Source organism: Pyrgilauda ruficollis, unplaced genomic scaffold, assembly GCF_017590135.1.
Source record: "Pyrgilauda ruficollis isolate IOZ18807 unplaced genomic scaffold, ASM1759013v1 scaffold62, whole genome shotgun sequence".
Classification (NCBI taxonomy): Eukaryota; Metazoa; Chordata; class Aves; order Passeriformes; family Passeridae; genus Pyrgilauda; species Pyrgilauda ruficollis.
In genome coordinates, this window is record NW_024527933.1 from 457,454 (window position 1) to 475,976 (window position 18,523).

The window sequence follows — 18,523 nt, forward strand, 5'->3', positions numbered from 1 at the left end:
TTGACCTATTAAAAGAGAACCCCCCCCCCCCCCCCCCCCCAAAAAAAAAAAAGAAAAAAAAAAAAAGAAAATATCTTTTGTAACACTGAGTTAAAAAATAAAATAAAAAAAAACAAGTCAGAGAAAAGAGAGAGAGGTTAAAACCTGACCACCGTGAGCAGGGGGTGAGGAGGGGAGGGGGCTCTGCAGAGCAGGGGCGGGAGGGGGTGTCCGTTTGGGGGTTGTGTCCGTGTGTCCGCGCTCATTCCGAGTCGCTGCTGTCCGAGCTGGAGCCGCTGGAGCTGCTGCTCCCCGACTCGGAGGAGGAGCTGCTGCTGAGCCGGGAGGGGCCTCCGGAGGGAGTGGAGCCGGATTTCTCTGCGGGAACAAGCAGGGATGTGGTTACTAAACACGCAAGGGGTCACTATGATATTTTACGGAAAATCTTCTGCTAGGATTTTTCCCCTCCTGAGGAGCTGGGAGCTCCGAGAAAGAATTGTAAACAATAACTGTCTGCTGCTGTGGGATGCAACAGGTGCATCTTCCATTGCTCCATGTGGATTGTTTTCCATTGATGACCAGTCACAGCCACCTGTGCCCAGGCTGTGAGCAGTCACAGGATTTTTGTTATGCATTCTATTCTATTCTTGTTCTTTGCAGCCTTCTGATCTCTCTTTTCTCTCTGTTCTTTTAGTATAGTTTTCATACAGTATTTTAGTGTAAGATAATAAATCAACCTTCTAAATAGTCAAGCCTCGTGTCTCCACACACGGAGTGTTCACCTCAACACACAAGGGGTGCCCTCAGCCCTGTGCCCAGCCTGACCCACGGCGTGGCAGCGCTCCTGCCCTGGGCTGGGGAAGGGTGCTGCCATCCCAAATTGTTCTCTTTGTGCTGGATAATCACTTTTGCACCTTTAAAGCTGGTTCTGAGGGTGAAGGAGGAGAGAAAAGCAGCGTGGAGTTTGTTTTCAGAAAATGCACACACTCCTCCACATTCCTACTGCTGGACTGTGCTGTCTGCAGGCAGACAGACACACAGACAGCAGGACAGAGCTCTCCTTTGCTTTTAGTTAGTTTTTAGCTAGCTGAAGCAGAGAAGTTTCCTAAACTGTAGTTTTTCTTTAGACCTGTTTAAACCTACTCTAAACTGAACACCCAAAAGAGCAGCTACAGTTCACACCTGTGGCCCACCAAGCCAAGCCTGAGCCACAGCATTTCCAACACCAAAAACACTGATAAGAGACAAAGTCCAGCTGCAGCCCACAAAAGAGACTTTCTGAATTTATAATCTCTTTTAAATCAGCAAAGAGTTTTATTGTTTAATAATGTTCATTTTTTTTTTTGTACAAGTAAATGCTCTGCCTATTAAATAAAGAGGTTTTTTTCCACTTTTCTCCAAAGAAATACTTTCCTGAACCAGTTAAAAAAAAAGCCACTTAAATATACTTTTTAGAAGAACTCCTTCAAAAGTTTTCTTCCAAATTTACCTGAAACCATGACAGCCACTTAGACTGCCAGTGACTGTGGAAGTTTGGGATGCACAGAGGAGCTCTGCTGTGGGGCAGTGTCACCTCTGAGCACAGAAAATCCCCTTGTGAAAGCTTTGTTTGCACCAGGGGAACCTTTTGGAGCATCCTGAGCTGTGTGGGGGTTTGGGATTATTTTAACCCCACGTGTTAGAAGCTCTGTGGTGTGGGCTGCACACCAGGTTAACACAGGGAAGATCCTCCTCCCTCTGAAGGAGGAATGGCCTCCCAGACAGCTCCCATTTACCACCCAGCAGTTCCCAAAGCAGCCCCACAGCAGCTCAGTGCTCAGTGGGAACTCCCTGAGGCTTCCAGTCATAGGGACAAACCCAAGGCAGAGGTTTTGTTCCTGTGACAAAGTCTGTTCACTTTTGGGGGGCTGTTTTCCCATAAAGCCAAAGCCATTACCTTTCTTTGCAGGCTTCTTGTTGTTGTTTAGCTGCCCACTGACGTCCTGTAACCGTTTTTCTAGTTCTTTCTTCTTTTCCTGAGCTAACTCTTCTTTTGACTTTGCTGCTTGCTTTTTGCCACTGGCAGCTGTGGGGGAGGAAGGCAGAGTTTCTGAAAGTGCAGGGATGCAGGGGGAAAGAGTGGACATCACTATTTTACAGGGCATGTACATCTGTGTGCACACTCTGCAGTGACACTGCCAACATCCAGTGCTCACACAGCAACTACACATCCCAGAGAGAAGACAACACCTGAAGTTGCCTTGCTCATCAAATCACCACCATCCTGTAACATGCAATTTTTTTAAGAGAGATCTTCTGGAAAGTATTTTAGAAGATAGAAATATCCATGTAATAACCTTGTCATTACAGGTTACTTACCAGCCAGTTATATGGTCAATAATTACAGATTTGTAATTACAGAATTGTTACATGGGTTTTCTGCCCTGTAAAATAAAGTGTCCCATTAAAGGTTGTCAGGAGTAAAGCATCTGCCATGAAAACTTCCGATCCCCTCACGCAAGAATCTACTGTGGTTTATGTTGCTCTAAATAGAAAACAAAACAAACAAAGGCAAATTAAAAACCAACTGAGGCAAAGGCTGGCAGACAACAGGAATGTAACTGCATCAGGATGGAAAGGGTGAGAAGGACCAGCAACACTCACACTGCCAAGGAAAGGAAATATTCCTCTGAAGGAGGAGTAATTGAACACAGGTGTTGGCCAGGATTGGAAGCACAAGACAGGAGCCAGATATTTTGCCTGATCCAGCAAGGAAATACCTACATTTCTGTGAGCTGCTTTAAAGCAGTGGTATAAAAAACCCAAAAAAAAAACCAAAAAAAGAAAACTGGAAAGCAGAGTCCTAAGAGGGAACACTCAGCACAGGAGTCCAGCCAGGCTCAGGCATGCCAGGCTCACAGGGTGGATATCTGAGGTTATCTGTGTTACTCTGTGCTCTGGTTCCAAAATTGAAGGATGCTTCCAGTTCCTAAGAACTCTGGAAAATCCTTTCCTGAGCTAGGCCAACAGGTAAGGATTCAGGGGGAAAAAAAATAAAGCAAAAAGAAAGGTCGAAGTCTGTGCTTTGCTTAGGCCTTCCTGAAAATCCTGAGGAAGGAATGGAGATGCTCTGCAAGAGCAAGGAGTAGCTTTTGTGTCACAATCTTAAAAGCAAAACTCCCTTAACCAAGAGGGCCAAGAGCACTTCAGGTAAGTGATCCTACTGCTGTCCAGCTGGAGCTAAACTCTCCAGGGGCTGCAGGAACTTTCTTTGTTGGCAAGACACAAGTCTGTCCCACACTGAACCACACACTCAGCAGCAGATTGCCATTCACTCTCTGAACTGACAGAGGGTGAGGCCAATGTGGTGATCAGGACACACAGGAAGAGCAGTTTTGGGGTGAATACACAACTCAGACACACCCAGAATCCACAGATAACCAGGTAACCTTGTGCAAATCATTTATTGCCTTGGTGGTTTGGATCCCAACCATGTTTTTTGTTTCCTGCCTCATTAGATGCTAAACTATTCAGGATAAGAAACTGATCCTTCCAGATGTATGCATGTAACACCTGACACAATGAGACTGAAACCTTCACAGGGCCTTCCAGAGCCTGGGTAAGTAATAAAGGCATCCCACAGGTCTTGCAGAGGAACACATTGGCTCTCCAGGTCTCTGCAGCAGGACACCATGGGAAGAAAGAACAGAGAAAAACAGGAAGTTTCTGTACATTTCCTTGGGAGAAAAGAATCTCTAAAAACTCCTGTCACCACATACCCAACAGGTGGATAAGAGAATCTCAACACAGATGCCCTGACTCCACAGCTGAGCCCAAGAGCTGCTGGGGGGAGGTTAACTTACAAAATGGTTTCCTTTGTTTTTTCTGTAAACAAGATTTCACGTATCTCTCCAGTTCTCGTAACGTTGTGGGCTTCAAAGTTTCAAAATCTATTTCAATCTCGTCGGGATTGGAGTCTCTGAGGGAAGGTTCCCTGGACTGGATGATGTGAACCACCCTGCCCAGCTTCTCCCCGGGCAGGCGGTTGATGTCCAGGCTGAGCTGTCGCTTCTCGTCATAGGTCATGGGCAGCCCTTCCTCCTCCTCATCCGAGTCGTAGGTTGCAGATGCCTGTTTGCCTCCTTTCTTGGGCTGCCTGGGGAGGTTGTCAAGCATGAAAACATTCATGGGGACACAGCAATGAATTTTTTTTTCTTCCCCTGACTCCCTCGTAACAAACATCCCCGTGCTCTTGGCTTTGAAGCTCTTGTCAGATGGCTGGAACAGCACCACAAGTGCTGAAAAAGTTCAGCAGCCTGAGATCAGCTGTTGTGCTCCTATTATATTTTAGCCCTGTGAAGTGTGACAATGAGCCCAAGTAGCAGCAGGGGGGCAGCCATGAAATGGCACGTTCTTGGTGGCTGCATAAAAGGCGACCCCCAAAACCTTATCTGAGAGCAATCAGGCAGGGATTCAAAGAGCTGGACAGTGAAAACACACTGGTTCCACTGCCAGCTCCAAGTTAAAGACTCCCTGGAGTTGTCTGGGAATGGGAACAGTATTCAGCAGCAAATTAACAACTACTGAGCTTCCCCAAGAATTAAGGACAGAGCTGGAAGCTCTTGGCTCTCCCCTCAAGGCACCTTGGCTCTCACCTGTTAGCTGTGGTTGTGCTGTTCGCTTTCTTAGCTGGGGCTTTCTTCTGTTGGGCTTGTTTTGGTGGTTGAGCCACCTTGGGTTTCTTCTCCTCCTCAGCTTTGACTTTGTGCTTTTCTTTTTCCTTCTCTTTATCTTTCTTTTTCTTCTCTTTCTCCTTCTTCTCTTTTTTTTTCTTTGGTTTGTTCACTGGCGCTTGGGACAGTGCAGCCAGCTGCTCATGGACGGCTTTCAGCTGAGGAGGAGACAGGGGAAAAACCATCAAGGCAAGGTAACTGCTGCCTCCACAAACCCTTCCCTCTACATCCCAAGGTGTAAGTATATCCTAAAGCCAAAAGTCAAGCAGTTCATACTCTGGGATCCCAGAAGGAAGGAGAGAGCATCAGCACTGAGAAAAACCACCTTGAAGAAAATTACCATTACATCCAACATGCACTGAGTGCAGACCTGAATGCTTTACCCATTAGGCTGTGAATGTTCCCCTGCACGCCAGCCTAGGTGGGATTTTTCAGGACATAATTCCTGCTGCTGTGCTCTGTCTAATGCACAGACACACAGCTGGGATGGTGCAGTACCTGCTCCTGGAGCTCGGCCAGCCGAGTCGCCCGCTCCTCCTCGGAGTCGGAGCTGTCGGAGTCTGAGGAGCTCTCCTCGCTGCTGTGGCTGCTCTCTGTGCTTTTGCTCACCACTGGGGCTGTTGGGGGAGGTGGAGGGGGGGCCTCTGCAGGCTCATCTGGCATTTTTGCAAACCTCATCTCAAAGACATCCTGCAAAAAGGAGGAAAATTGGTGACCAAAGGAGTCTCGGCCACACACAGCTCACTCTGTTCTCTTAAATACATCAGGGGCAGGGTCTTTGTGCACTACATGTAAATAATAATATACAGAATATGGTTGCCCGTCTGGAAAGCCCAAGAAAATCCCCCAATTACTTTAAAACCAAGGATTATTGTATTTTAGGAGCCAAACATGGCACTGTGCCCATGCCATGTGAAGAGTACACCAGTCCTGCAGAGAGCATGAGGCTCTTTCCAAGGGCTGGAGGAATCTCCCTTGTTGGTGCCAAGAGCAGATCCACACCTGGATCTCACCTTGTACCTGAACTAAAAACACTCTGGAAGATGCATTTGCCAACACCTTTACCTGGAGCTTCCTGGCCATGGCCACCACCTCGTGGTCTGGAGGATTGTACTTGTAACAATTAGAGAACATTAACCGAATATCTGCTGCAAAACCTTGTGCATCCTGGTATTCCCGACTGTCCATTTTTTTCTGCAAATAAACAAGCCAAAGGGGAAAGAAAAAAGAAAAGCCATAAGCAAAAGGCATTTGTAGCAACTGCATGGAGGACACATGAACCTCAGAAGAGCCTCCAAAATCCCATCTAAGAGAATGGAAGTTTGATTTGGGTTGTTGGTTCCTAAATAACATTCAGAGTTTCTGCTTTATAAAACAAGCAAACAAACACCAGGCAACCAAAAAAGTTGATATCTCATAGCAGTTTAAACACTAAGATTCTAATTTGCCTTGTTTTCTAAGCAGTAGAATATAAATCTGTCAGGATCCACATTCTACCAGAAAACATTTAGAAATTATTAGAAAAATCGTTCAGAAAAAAATGGATCAGGAACTAATAGAAACAAGGATCATGGATGGAAAGGGCAAGAGTCAACAAGCAGGTTACAATTACAGGAGTACCTGAAGTGTGTATTTCTACATATGCTTGGATATATTTCCCTTGTAAATCTGAAAGGGCAGAAAAGATCAAGAAAATCTAACTCTGACTTCCTGCTAGCAGAGAGCAGGAGGTTTGCTCTGCAGTTCCTACAGCAAAATAGGCATTTACAGTTAAACTACAACTCCCACTCTTAATTTAAAAGTCCAACTGATAGAAATGGATACAGGCTTCACCTTTTATGAACCTACTCATAATGTTATTTCCTAGAGCAGGGAGGATAAATGTCAAATATTTGTACCTTGTACCTTTCTCTTATTTTTCAGCTCTCACTTCCAGCCATTTCTCTTGCTGTTTGGGACTCAATGACTTGGCTTTAGAGAGCAGTTTATAGCATTCCTAGCACTTAATTGATTTTATGCATATATTACTACTATGTATAAAACCTTAGCTCCAATTACTCCTGCTGAAAGGAACCAGAAGCTAACACTAGGTTTCATTTGCATTTAAAAGACCTGGGTTTAAAGAAATTCTCTGTTTGCCAAGTGCTTACAGGCTTCCCTTTTGTATGTCTTGGGCACCTGTGTGCCCAGAGAAGGGAAGGGTGACTGGCAGACAGGCTGGGGACGTGATGGGGACAGACATCCCCATCCCAACGGCAAGCAGGGATGCTCAGGGTCTGTCACCCACCCCTAACACAAGCAAAATTCCCATTTTTCACAGAACTACAGAAATTTCACAGCTGTGATAGACCTTCTGACTGTCTTGAAACACTGCAATGACTCCTGGAGCTGTTTTTGTTGTGAAAAGGGCAGAATTTCACCTCCAGGAATTTAGCTTCTGAGGGACCTGGTGCAGAGTGGTGACATCCCTGCTGCAGCCAGACATCTGTCAAACTTTTGTCAGGAGACCTCATTTTCCTGGTGAATAAACCAGGAGACAGCCTGGAAGGCACAGCACAGAAGCAGAAAGGGAAATAGGTTTGTGGTGCTCCTGTCTGAAAAGCCTCTCAGGCCAATTCCAAAGCAAAACATATGTTCAAACCAAAGGGCCCATTTATTTTAAAATACATCTGACTGCATGAAAGGCCTTTTTATATTTGTTTGGCATACTCAGGGCCTGATTATTGCCTATGAAATACATTCCAGTGTCTGAGGCTTTGCTTTTCATCCAAACTCAACAGTTTTCTAGCCCTACAATTTTTAATCTGTGGATTTTTGTTTTGTTTTCTTGTAAAGAATAATTAGCTTAACAAAAGAAAGAAAAGCACTTTGAATTGGTGGGCTGGAATATCTTGTTATAAATACACTTGGAGATATCCAGCTGCTTACAAAAAAAAAAAGTAATTACATTTACAACTGGAAATCAGGAATCAGGCAGGGCAGCTCACTCATCCTCTGTCCCACAGACAGCAATCTCATTTTCCCCCTCAATCAATTGTTTAAATCATCTTTTCATAAATTTGTTTCTTCATGTCTAACGTGTCCCTTGCTCTAAGTCTTGTCCTGCCCACAGAGGACACAAAGAATGTCTCCTCACTTTTAGGACTCTGAACTCAGCTGCTCTGAAACTGCAGAAGTTCACTGCAGGAAAATTAAGAGGTGAGCAGAGTTACATCCCTGGAGGAAGCGCTTTATTCCAAAAGTAAACACCTTGTGGAAATCCTCCTGCACAGCAAGGCTTGTTGCTTGTTCACCTCTGAGTAAAGCAAAGGCAGAGACATCCATGTCACTGCTGGGACCTGGCAGCCAAGGATGGAGCAGAAGAGGTGCTCCAGGGTCCCCAGCCCCACAGAGGGGGACAGGGATGTTCTGCAATGCTCCCTGCCTGCCTGGGGACAGGGCAGAGCAGCTCCTGCCTCAGTGCCTCCCACTCCTCACAGGGAATTACAGCTGCTGCCTCTCTCTCCTCACACTTCCACCCTTTCCTACTCCAAGCAGTTCTGCCCTTTCCTTCTTTGATAAAGGGAGTTGAGGTGGAGGTGAGCTCACAGATCCTGTCCTTCAGCTGTTCCCATTCTCAGTCTGAGCTCCAGCACAAAATTCCAGCACATCCCTCTGCTCCTGGCTGCAGCAAGCTCAGCTACAGCCCCTCAATCTCACCTGTCCCTGGCACAGTCACAACAGCCAACCTGCCTCCTCCACCACACACAGAGAAAACAACCTCCAAATCCTCCTGTCCAGGGAAAAAAATGCTCCTGGACATGAAGGATAGTCTCTGGGGAAAATCAAACCTAACACAGCCACAGAAATAAGAGACAAGATGTGTTACAGCTGCAGCAATGCTTGTGTTTTGCTTTCTCACATAATTCCTCCCAGGTTAGTTTGGAGGCCCTTAGTTGGGCTGCTTTATCACAGCCACTGTCACTTGGGCAGAATTAAATCTAAAAACCTTTCAGAGCCACAGTGGAAGTCTCTGACACTGGAAAATGACACTGCCTGCAAATGGCAGGTTTCTGTTCCACACAGTGAACATATTATGAGCTGCATCTCTGAGAAGTCACACCATGATTTGCAGGCCAAGAGCAATGACAATAAAACACTCCATAAAAAACCAATACCAGACAGCACTTCAAACAACTTAATTAAGAAAAATACTACCGTGTGGAATGAGAAGCCCAGAGTCTGTAGGTGTAAAAGACTCCACTGGGTTTGCCATCAGCCTGTCTCCAATTTTCTACCCTACACTAGTCAGGTGCAGAGGGAGGATATCACCTGCACTTACCAGAAAGGGGCAGAGGCGTACAATTTTAAAAGAATGAAGTCAGGACCTTAAAGAGATTTAAGCATGAAGGAATCACCAACCCAAGGAATCACAACTTTGCACCTAGATTTTTCAGAACACAGCACAATAACCTCTTGCAATAAGAAATCACCTAAGCACACACGGAAGTATTTGAGAGGGCCAGGATTTCACCCTGTCCATCTCTAATCTTCCTGCAATGACCTGGGGCTTCAACTAGCAGGGTGCAGATATGTCTGGAGACCCAGAGCAGCCCTAGGATGGATGCAAGGCACATCAGAGTGTGACATGCTGCTCCTGGGTACCACACAGGATCTGCCAAGGAATATGACAGGAATCACAACCACAGCTGCCCTTCTGTCACCTGGGCATTCAGACAATCCCAGGCACTGGCTCATCTGGCACTAAAACCCTTCTGACAATGCCAGTGAAAGCCAGTAACAACATCTTCACCTCCTGCACGTGGAAGTCTCCCCTCCATCAACACAGAATCCAGTGCCTGGCTCACAAGAAGGTGGAAACTATAAAGACATGGCTTTGCTTCATGGAGGGATTCAGCAAACCTCCAAACCTCCTGGGAAAAACAAGAATATTGGACCATACTAAGCTAAACTCTTGAGGAGCCAAGCATGAACCACAAAAGCAGCACATATCTCCCTGAGCACCATCACATTCCAGTTGGAGTTGCTCAGTGTAAGCCTATCTGCCACCACCAAGTAGGCAGTCAGCAGCTTCTGGAAATGGGATACCATCAATTGAATCCTATGAAATAAAGCACCTCCTCTTCTCAGAGTGCAACACAATCCTCAGAACACCAGCTAAATACCTGGACTATCCACAAAGAGGAGAGGATGCCATTGTATTTTGCTTTGTGTACATCATCTTTGCTTTGTGTACATTCTGCTTTGCAGGGCAGAAAAAAAAGCTGTCCCAGGTTATGGCAAAAAAGGGAGAGGGGATGGAAACAAAATATAAAAATACAATATAAAAATATCCAGCTGGTATCCAAACAGATTGTTTCCACCCTTTCCCCTTCCCCCTCCCACAAAGGAGCCAGTCCTCTGCAACCAGAGGGACCCCCTGAAAAAAGAGGTGGTAAATGAGGACGTACTTTCACAGTACTGAGATCCATGGGGTGTTTGATAATATCGTGATAGTCATGTAATTCCAAGGCCTCTGCATCCACGGGCTTGTAAAAGGGCCATGCATAGGCTGCGTGCTTCTTGGAGAGCATCTCCTTGAGGATGCTGTCACAGTACTTGAGGTGCTCAGAGAGTTTGCCCTTCTTCCCTGCGTGCTGAGGGACCTCTCCATCCTCCAGGTCCTTCTTTGGTGGTTTGATGGGGCGGCCGCCGCTCTCCCTGCGCGCGATGATTTTGGCCTGTTTGGGGTCCGACAGCGGCGTGGGGGACTCGCTCCTGCTGGCAGTGATGGCAGACGTGGTGGGCGTGGTGGTGTCTGCTTTCCGCTTCACTCCCTTTTTCTGAAACAGCACAGGGACAGGCTCCATGAGGACACGCCCTGTAGAAACCCTAGCACAGCTCATCCTTAGTTTTGCCTGTTCCTCTGACAGAAAAAACCCTCAAGTTATTTCACTGGGATAAATGGGATTTGTGACTAGAGGCTCCTACACTGCACGTCACCTGAGCCACACAAACCAGCCATTTGCACAGCTCCAACCCAAGCCCAACCATGCTCTGAAATGTGTTATTTCCCTGAGAGGGAAGCCAGGACTCTTACCTGGTGTTTGCCAAGGGAAAGGAGGGCACCCAGTTGATTACTGCACCTCAGCTGATGCATGGGGACTGAGCAAGTGTCAGTAACTTAAGCACAAGTCTGAGTCCCCAGTGGCAGGATCAGGCTGTAAGTTCTGAACCAAAGCATATTAATCACCAAAGACCCAGGAGCCCTCACTCCCCTGTATTTAGTGGGTGTATTAAGGTAGATTTTGCCTTAAGCAAATAAACCCTCTCACATAAATTCAAGCTGGGACTGTCCAGCCAGCTCTCTCGTGCTCCTATCAAGGATTTATTTCTCTGGAGAGGAAGATAGGGAGGAAGAAGTTCCTCAGAGAAATCTAAGGGAAATCTTAAGTAAATCCCAAGCAGAATTAATTTTGCAGTGTGTATTTGGCAAACTCACTTCTGGGTTCATCCTTGAGTTTTAAAATGAAATTGATTCTCAGAAGCAAGTTATTTGGATAGAAACTGAAATGTGAGACAGGTTTCTGAGGAGGACAGCTTAGCTGCAAGATCTAACTTACAATTTCTCTAGTAATTCCCAAACTGTTGGGTTAAACAACAAAACAATTCTGCTGGTCCAAGCAACCTCACAACCAAAATTGTGGCAGGTAATTCCACAGTTTAGATAAAAAGACCCCCAGCTTTCTCTGAGCTATGCTTTCATCATTTTTAAAGCAATTCACAGCTTGCTAAGAAAATTTCAATTATTTAGGTAATGTCTTCATTTACCCATAAATTAACATAATAAATAGCAAAACACCAGTGACAACTCCCAAAAGATTACTCAGTAAGGAAGACAGAACTAATGCACCCAAAACCTGCAGGCAACATCAGTCTCCTCCAACTGGAGTGACAGGCTTGTCTTGAACTGGCTGAAAGCAGAGAGGAACATTCCCAATGCTGGAGCCTGCAAACCTTAAAGGAACAGCCCCAGTAAAATCAGGAGCTCAGTCAGAGTGGGAAGAGATGCTTTGGGCTTCAAACCTTAAAGGAACAGCCCCAGTAAAATCAGGAGCTCAGTCAGAGTGGGAAGAGATGCTTTGGGCTTCAAACCTTAAAGGAACAGCCCCAGTAAAATCAGGAGCTCAGTCAGAGTGGGAAGAGATGCTTTGGGCTTCAAACCTTAAAGGAACAGCCCAAATAAAATGAGGAGCTCAGTCAAAGTGGGAAGAGATGCTTTGGGCTGCAAACCTTAAAGGAACAGCCCCAGTAAAATCAGGAGCTCAGTCAAAGTGGGAAGAGATGCTTTGGGCTGCAAACCTTAAAGGAACAGCCCAAATAAAATGAGGAGTCAGTTAAGAGTGGGAAGAGATGCTTTCAGCTATTTAGTGTAAAATGGGGAGAATCCCAAGAGCCCTGGAGCAGCAGCACAGGGGAAGGCTGTGAAAGGAGAGGCTGGAGCAAGCACAGGTGCCATCCCCTGTGAAAAGTGGCAGAACCGCTCTCAACCCTCTCCAACTCAACACCCAGCGACGAAAGCAGCGATCCAGCAGCGAGGGGTCCAGTGCAGCCCCTCTCCTGCAGAGGAAGTGCCCGCATTTACCTTGACGACCGGGGGCGTGGGAGGCACCACGGGCATGATCGGAGCGGCGGGCGGGGGCGGGACGGCGGCGGCAGGGGCGGCGACAGGCGGGACATTGGCGGTGATGGTTGGCACGGGGGTGGCAGCGATGACGGGCGTCTGAGACACGGCTGGAGGGACGTTCTGGAACGGGGCCGGCGGGGACACGGAAGACACGGCCACGGCTTGCTGCGCTCCTTTCAAACGAGAGGGGAAAGGCGCTGGTGGTTACGGCTGGGAGAGGACTGGGAGCAAAGAATTGGCACAGGGATCCCAGGGAGGGCACAAAGTGGGATTTGCTCGGTGCTGTTATACCCAGGGTACAATAAAAGTGAGGAATCTCTGATCTAAGTGCTTGTACCATGGGTTTAGGTCAGCCACACGCAAAATAATTGCAGCTTTTCATATGGAGTGTTGCTCTGAAATGCTTTCACCCCTTGGATGCTCCCAGAGCTGCACTGAGCTCAGCAGAAGAGCAGGAGATGGGACAGTGGGAGGTGTTCACACCATACAAATGGCAACCACCACTGCCCTGAGCCACCTGAGCACCCAGGAGGCCAAAGCACTTCAGATTTGCCACAAGTGCACAGGGTGGGATTCTTGGGGTTGTGCAGGGATAGGAGTTGGGCTCAGTGATTCCTGTGGGGCCCTTCCAAGTCCATATTTTATGATTCTCAGTAGAGCCTAAGCCTCCTGATGCCTCAATGTCTCTGATGTTACACCTGCACTGCTAAAAACCTGCCTGCTGGTGTGACATAAAGGGGGACAAACCTACTACCTAATAACCTCCTCCTGTATTTTATCAAAGGATGTTGAAAAGATACATCATCATTAATGTCTCTGAGCTTGGACAGATTTATAGCTCCATTTAGCACCTGAAATGTGGGAAAACAGAGGAACAATTGACTTTCCCAGAGCAACAATTAGACCTTGTTTAGAGAAAAAAAAATTACTCTCATCATTTAACTCAGCCCACACAAGGTCCTTTATGAACTGCTTTATTATGCTTGGACATTTTAGTCCTAAATCCATTTAAAGTCAATTCTAGGTAAGCTGAACTAAACTTAATTTCCACTGATATGCAATGGTGTACATGGCCTTTTGCAATGGCTTAATAAATCCTTTAATTTTATGATGTTGCAACCATGTGTGCAAAAGGAAAATATACAGGGTTTAGGGAATTAGCAACATTTGAGTCCAAGTCTCTGCTGTGCCCGATTCCTGCCAGGACCCAGGGTGAGCTGTGTAAACCCAAATCTGTAAAGACTTTCTATGCCATGCTCTGGCACTGGCAGCAGACTGGCATTTCTGACTACTTTGCATAGAGAAGCAACAGCACTGCCCTCCCTCCCTGAAGTGGTGCCTGGATGGGCAAATCACAGATGGCAAGATTGGTGTTGACAAAAGCAGGGTGGCCTTGAGACACACGAGCCCTGAAACCCTGAGCGAGCATCTCCCAGACACCTCCCACCTTCCTCCCCACTGCTTTAACTGTGAGACCACGCTCTCCCTTCCCAGCCTCTTCACCATCTGCAAAGTCCAGCAGCTCAGGAGGTGGATCAGGCCTTGGGAACAGCTCCCACCATCCCCTGGCCCCGCATGGATCCCTACCTGTGCTCTGTGTGCCCGCTGAGGGCTTGCGACCTTTGCCTTTAGGAACTGGGGGTAGCAATTCCACCTCCTCCTGAGGCATCTGGGCAACCTTCTGCAGAAATATCTTCTCCAGGGCTTGGGCCATGAGGACAATGTCATCTGTGGGCTGCACAAAGAAGAATATGAGCCTTTGTTGTATCGTTCACGTATCTGAAGCAGTGAGCTTGAAGACCAGGCTTAGAAAACACTGAGGCCCTTCAAATAAATTATGGTATTCAAACGCTGACAATAAACAGATTAGCTCTTCTCCCTCCTTGCTTGCCACTCTCCTGCTCTTCTGTTCTGCTCTAGCATGCAATAATTACAGCCCCTAAGTGTGCTGCATCCAGAGAATTATCAGGAGTTCAGAAGGAGCCTGATAAACCAGTATCCAGTGCAGCAGTGTGGAAGCAGCAAACTGGAACGGATGAGCTGTCCTTCCCTGCTTGCCAGCAGGTCCAAGGGAAGAGGCTAAACACACATTCTGTGGCTCAAACTAATTAATTTGTTTATTTCAGCTGTTCTCCAGTCTGGGTCTATGATGACAAATGACTGGAGAAAACAGAACACAAAGAATTTTAACAATCTAACAAAACAGCAAACAAGCCAAGCCCAAAATAATAATAATAAGCAATCTAAATGTGTGTAAGTATGAACATATTTATGCAGAGTCAAAGAACAGAGTTATGATTCTTGAACTCCTTTCTGCTGCTAACAGATACTATTTAGTGCCAGACAGTCTAACAGCATTAAAGCACCTCAAAACACCTGCAGAGCACTGCATTAAGTGCAGCTCATCCCAGAAAACTCCTAACTGGCAATAAAAGGAGTAAAAACTTGCTGCATAACCCCAAAACAGAAATCTACCTATAATTAAAAGGCATATTTGCCATTGTAACTAGTCTGGGGGAAGAAAGAGGCAGCACAAAGACAGCTTTGTGCATTTCAAGTAACGTGGTTGCAATTAGTGGCATTTGAAATCCCTGCAAGGAGGGCCCAGAACCGGCCCTGCTCAAAATCTGCACTGTAACAGGGGTAGGTGGGTGTTTTCTAAAGGCTTTTCTGGGCTTTTTTACCTTGTTATAAATGTAACAGTTTGTAAACATGGTGTTGAAATCCTGCATACATTCACTGGCACTCCAGTAATAGTTGTGTTCCAGGCGCTTCTTGATCGTCCCCATGTCCATGGGGTTTTTTATTATTTTGTGATAATCCTGTTGGAAAAACACGGAAGATGTTACATCTGATTCAGTTCTGTTCACATCCCTGCTTTCTCCTCATCTCCCCTCCCCCCTAAAAAACACACCCCTAAACTTTGTGGAAATTGTAAATGTAAATATATATTCATTTATTTTCTAATTTGTATCTTTTTAGTGTTACCATTATTATGAACTTGACTCCAAAACACACAACCTCCAGTCTGGGAATCAGCATTTCTGCCTCCCTTTTTAAAAAGCTGCCTCTGGCACTCACAGAAGTTTATCAGGGCTGGCTAAAACAGTGCTCAAAGTTTCAGTCTCTAATTTTAAGAGCATTCTGGCCTTTAAAAGGTTTCCACCTGTTAACCCAGTTTCTCCCTGGGCTGGTCTGGAGCACCTGCAGAGGCTGTGATTAGCCTGGGGACGCTGCAGGGCTGTGCAGTGTCATTTCTTGTTCTGGATTAGAACACCAAAGCCTCTCTTGCTGCACATGAAGCCACTGGCTGAGCCCAACACCATCCCAGGTGATGATATTTCCCCTCTAAGCAACCCCAAAACTGACCTGACCAACACAAAGCTTTCTAGGCTGAGAAGACGACAGCAACGTACCGGCAAATTCAGCTTAATTGCATCAACAGGCTGGTAGAAAGGCCAAGCAAACTGATGCTTCCACAAGGTCTTCACCACAACATTTTGCATATACTGCAGCTGGTTGGTCTTTCGGCCAGGTTTGTTGGGATTTGTCACCTCTGGAGGCGGCGGATTCACGGGGCCCTGAGGAGCCTGGATCGCTGAGGCGACCGCCGACATCTTCCTGCTCGGGCTCTCACTCGCTGTCACTGCGGCAGCAACGGGGAGATTTTCTCTCTTCCTTTATGCTCCCTGAATGGGACTGACATCCCATTTCCAGGGTGCAACCATACAACCTAGAGCAAACTAGACAGAGAGAGAGGGAAGGGTGTAAATACAGATTTTTGAAGCAGGCGGATTGAGACACTTCTTCTGTGGACAGTATTTAAAGTCAGGCTCTTTACCCCACTGACTTTGCTCTGGAACACAATTTATCTTGGAGATGGGAACAGTTCAAGACCCAAGAGACAGTGGAACAGCAGTTCCCAAATTCAAAGCCTGCAGAGACACAGCATGCTTCATGGGACTAATTCTTGCTTTAGCTGGCTCAGAGAGCATCTTCATGTCAAGAAAACACTCAGGGCAACCTAAGAATCCAGTCAGGGAATACAGGATGCAATGCACACTCCATGAATGCACTGATGCAAGCTGCTAAATCCATAGCTTCCAGCTCCATGTAAACTGAACTGCAGTGTCTCTAGACCCGTGCTGCCTGGCCCCCAGGCAGCTCACAGGGCTCTGCTCTGGTGCAAGGGGTAGTCTGAAATCCCGTAATGAAGAGCAGATGACAGCTGGCAGAGGACCTCAGCCCAGGGAAATGAAAGAAGAGGCAGAGTGAGATGCTGTGAACTGCTGAGAGTGAAAGGTGTCACCAGAAACAACCCAACTTGAAGTGGTCTGCACTTTGAATCTCATAAATGTCTTATTATGCCTCTTAATGCATGCACCTGACTGGTTTTGACCCCAGTTTTATATTAAAGTTTCACTATCCAGGCTCAAATAATAACTGGTGTTACACTGATATCCCGTGACCGGGCTCAGACAGTGCTGTCATGTTCTCTCTCAAAGACACATTTGAAATAGAGGAGAATACATAAATTGCATTATTGTATTCTGCTTTTCCCTCTGCAAACTGCAGAGGTAAAAATAGCCCAGTATCACTGTGCCTTGTGTAGCATATGGTAAACAGCTTTGCTATGTCATCTTCCATAAACATTGGATATTTCAGCTCACATCAGGACTGCAGCTACACTTCTCATGGCAAACAGACCACAATCACTTTCTAGAGGCAAATTATTTCAAATATGTTTAGAAAGCCATACAAATACTCTGACATACACTTCTTGGTTGAACAGAGAAACGTGAGCAGGGACAGAAGCTGCAGCAACACAGGAATGAAAAAGCAGGGAGACATCCTAGGAAAAACCCAAAAACCTCTGCTTTAATACAGCCCTAATCATCTCTACTGAGTATCTGGACTAAATATAGAACATCAACTTACCCTGTGAGCTGCTGATTAGATGAAGGCAAAAAGTAAACACATACCTAACTCGGGGAAATTTTACCAAAATAGCTGTGTACAAACAAACAGCTCTGCAGCAGAGAGGGAGGAAACTGCTAAAAATCTAAACCAAACCCCTGTGTGAATACATGTGATTATTTGTGCAGGAAACAAAGTCCAGTTCTCATGCTGCCACCATTTGTTCAACACCCACTATATTCCAAGGATGGAGAAAAATGCCAGGAGGACTCTTGTACCATGGATTTAGGTATAGCTCCAGAAATCAGGCTTCTGGTCCCTGTTTTTTGATAACTCAGGAGCCCAGCTTAGTTCCATAAGGACTGGTTTCTTATGTGCTCATGCTGCTGGTGACAGGCAGGGTGATCACCAAGCAGCCAGAAGGGATGCTGGCATCCCCTGGACAAGGAATTTCATAACTAGAGTGTTACTTGGGATTTCAGATTTGGAAGAAACTGGGGAAGGATTTTCTCCCAGTGTTCCATTAAGTCAAAACAGCACCAGAAATATTGCAAAATTCAATCTTCAGACCGAGGGGGGTAAATAGACAAAGAATTAAAAACAACAACAAAAAAAAGATAATTAGGAAGTTTCACTCAGTCTCCTTCTGGGGAGCTCCCTGCATGGATTCAGGTTTCTGAGCAACATCCATCATCCCAGAGAATGCAAGGCTGGCTGCAGGTCCCTGGTGACCACCACTGAAGCATTTTGTTTGCTGTCTTCTTGATTAACAAACTGAATCCAGTGCAAGGATTGAGGGGAAATAAAACACCCACAGAGAGCAATTCCTACTGCTAGAGAGCATTTGGGTCACAAGTTTGAAACAAGCCAGTGTAACTTAAGTCTTCCCTTTAAATAACCTGAGGCTAAGTATGATTCTCTTTTCATTTCAATTTCCTCATGTCCTACCTCTCAAACTTCAATTTGATAAGGATTTTTAATTAATTTGTGTTAAATCCCAGAACTGTAATTCAACAAACCACAGATCCATAGCTCCTACTTCTCTCAGACATTTTCTCCCTGACCTCAGCCAAGGCTTTCAGTATCTTCACCCCACAGCTCCTCATCTGTGCCATGGAGATAGTGGGAACTCCTTTCTGTCCCCACCCAGCAGAGAAAACTCCCTGGGACAGGCACTGCCTCCCCACAGGACCATTTTGATCCTCAAGTTTAAACAAGGCTTGTGCAGTCCACATAAAAGGATAGAACA

General features: G+C 46.2%; 1 protein-coding gene across 3 annotated transcripts in view; it reads right to left on the minus strand.

Annotated features, from left to right (window-relative positions):
* Nucleotides 1-18,523, minus strand: part of BRD3 (bromodomain containing 3) — a 40,544-nt gene that overhangs the window by 8,300 nt on the left and 13,721 nt on the right. For 2 of the 3 annotated variants that reach the window (XR_005956509.1, XR_005956508.1), the window contains exons 2-12: nucleotides 15,774-16,100; nucleotides 15,042-15,179; nucleotides 13,945-14,092; nucleotides 12,316-12,530; nucleotides 10,142-10,513; nucleotides 5,757-5,885; nucleotides 5,190-5,381; nucleotides 4,614-4,849; nucleotides 3,822-4,114; nucleotides 1,916-2,044; nucleotides 145-357 (exon numbers count right to left, since the gene is read on the minus strand). Coding sequence is in view for 1 of the 3 variants with exons in the window: in XM_041484052.1 (XP_041339986.1) it covers nucleotides 242-357; nucleotides 1,916-2,044; nucleotides 3,822-4,114; nucleotides 4,614-4,849; nucleotides 5,190-5,381; nucleotides 5,757-5,885; nucleotides 10,142-10,513; nucleotides 12,316-12,530; nucleotides 13,945-14,092; nucleotides 15,042-15,179; nucleotides 15,774-15,974 (2,169 nt within the window). In the remaining 2 variants the exon portion in view is untranslated. Of the gene's footprint in view, nucleotides 1-38; nucleotides 358-1,915; nucleotides 2,045-3,821; nucleotides 4,115-4,613; nucleotides 4,850-5,189; nucleotides 5,382-5,756; nucleotides 5,886-10,141; nucleotides 10,514-12,315; nucleotides 12,531-13,944; nucleotides 14,093-15,041; nucleotides 15,180-15,773; nucleotides 16,101-18,523 lie in introns of those variants that run through there. The other variant, XM_041484052.1, reaches the window with a different exon arrangement.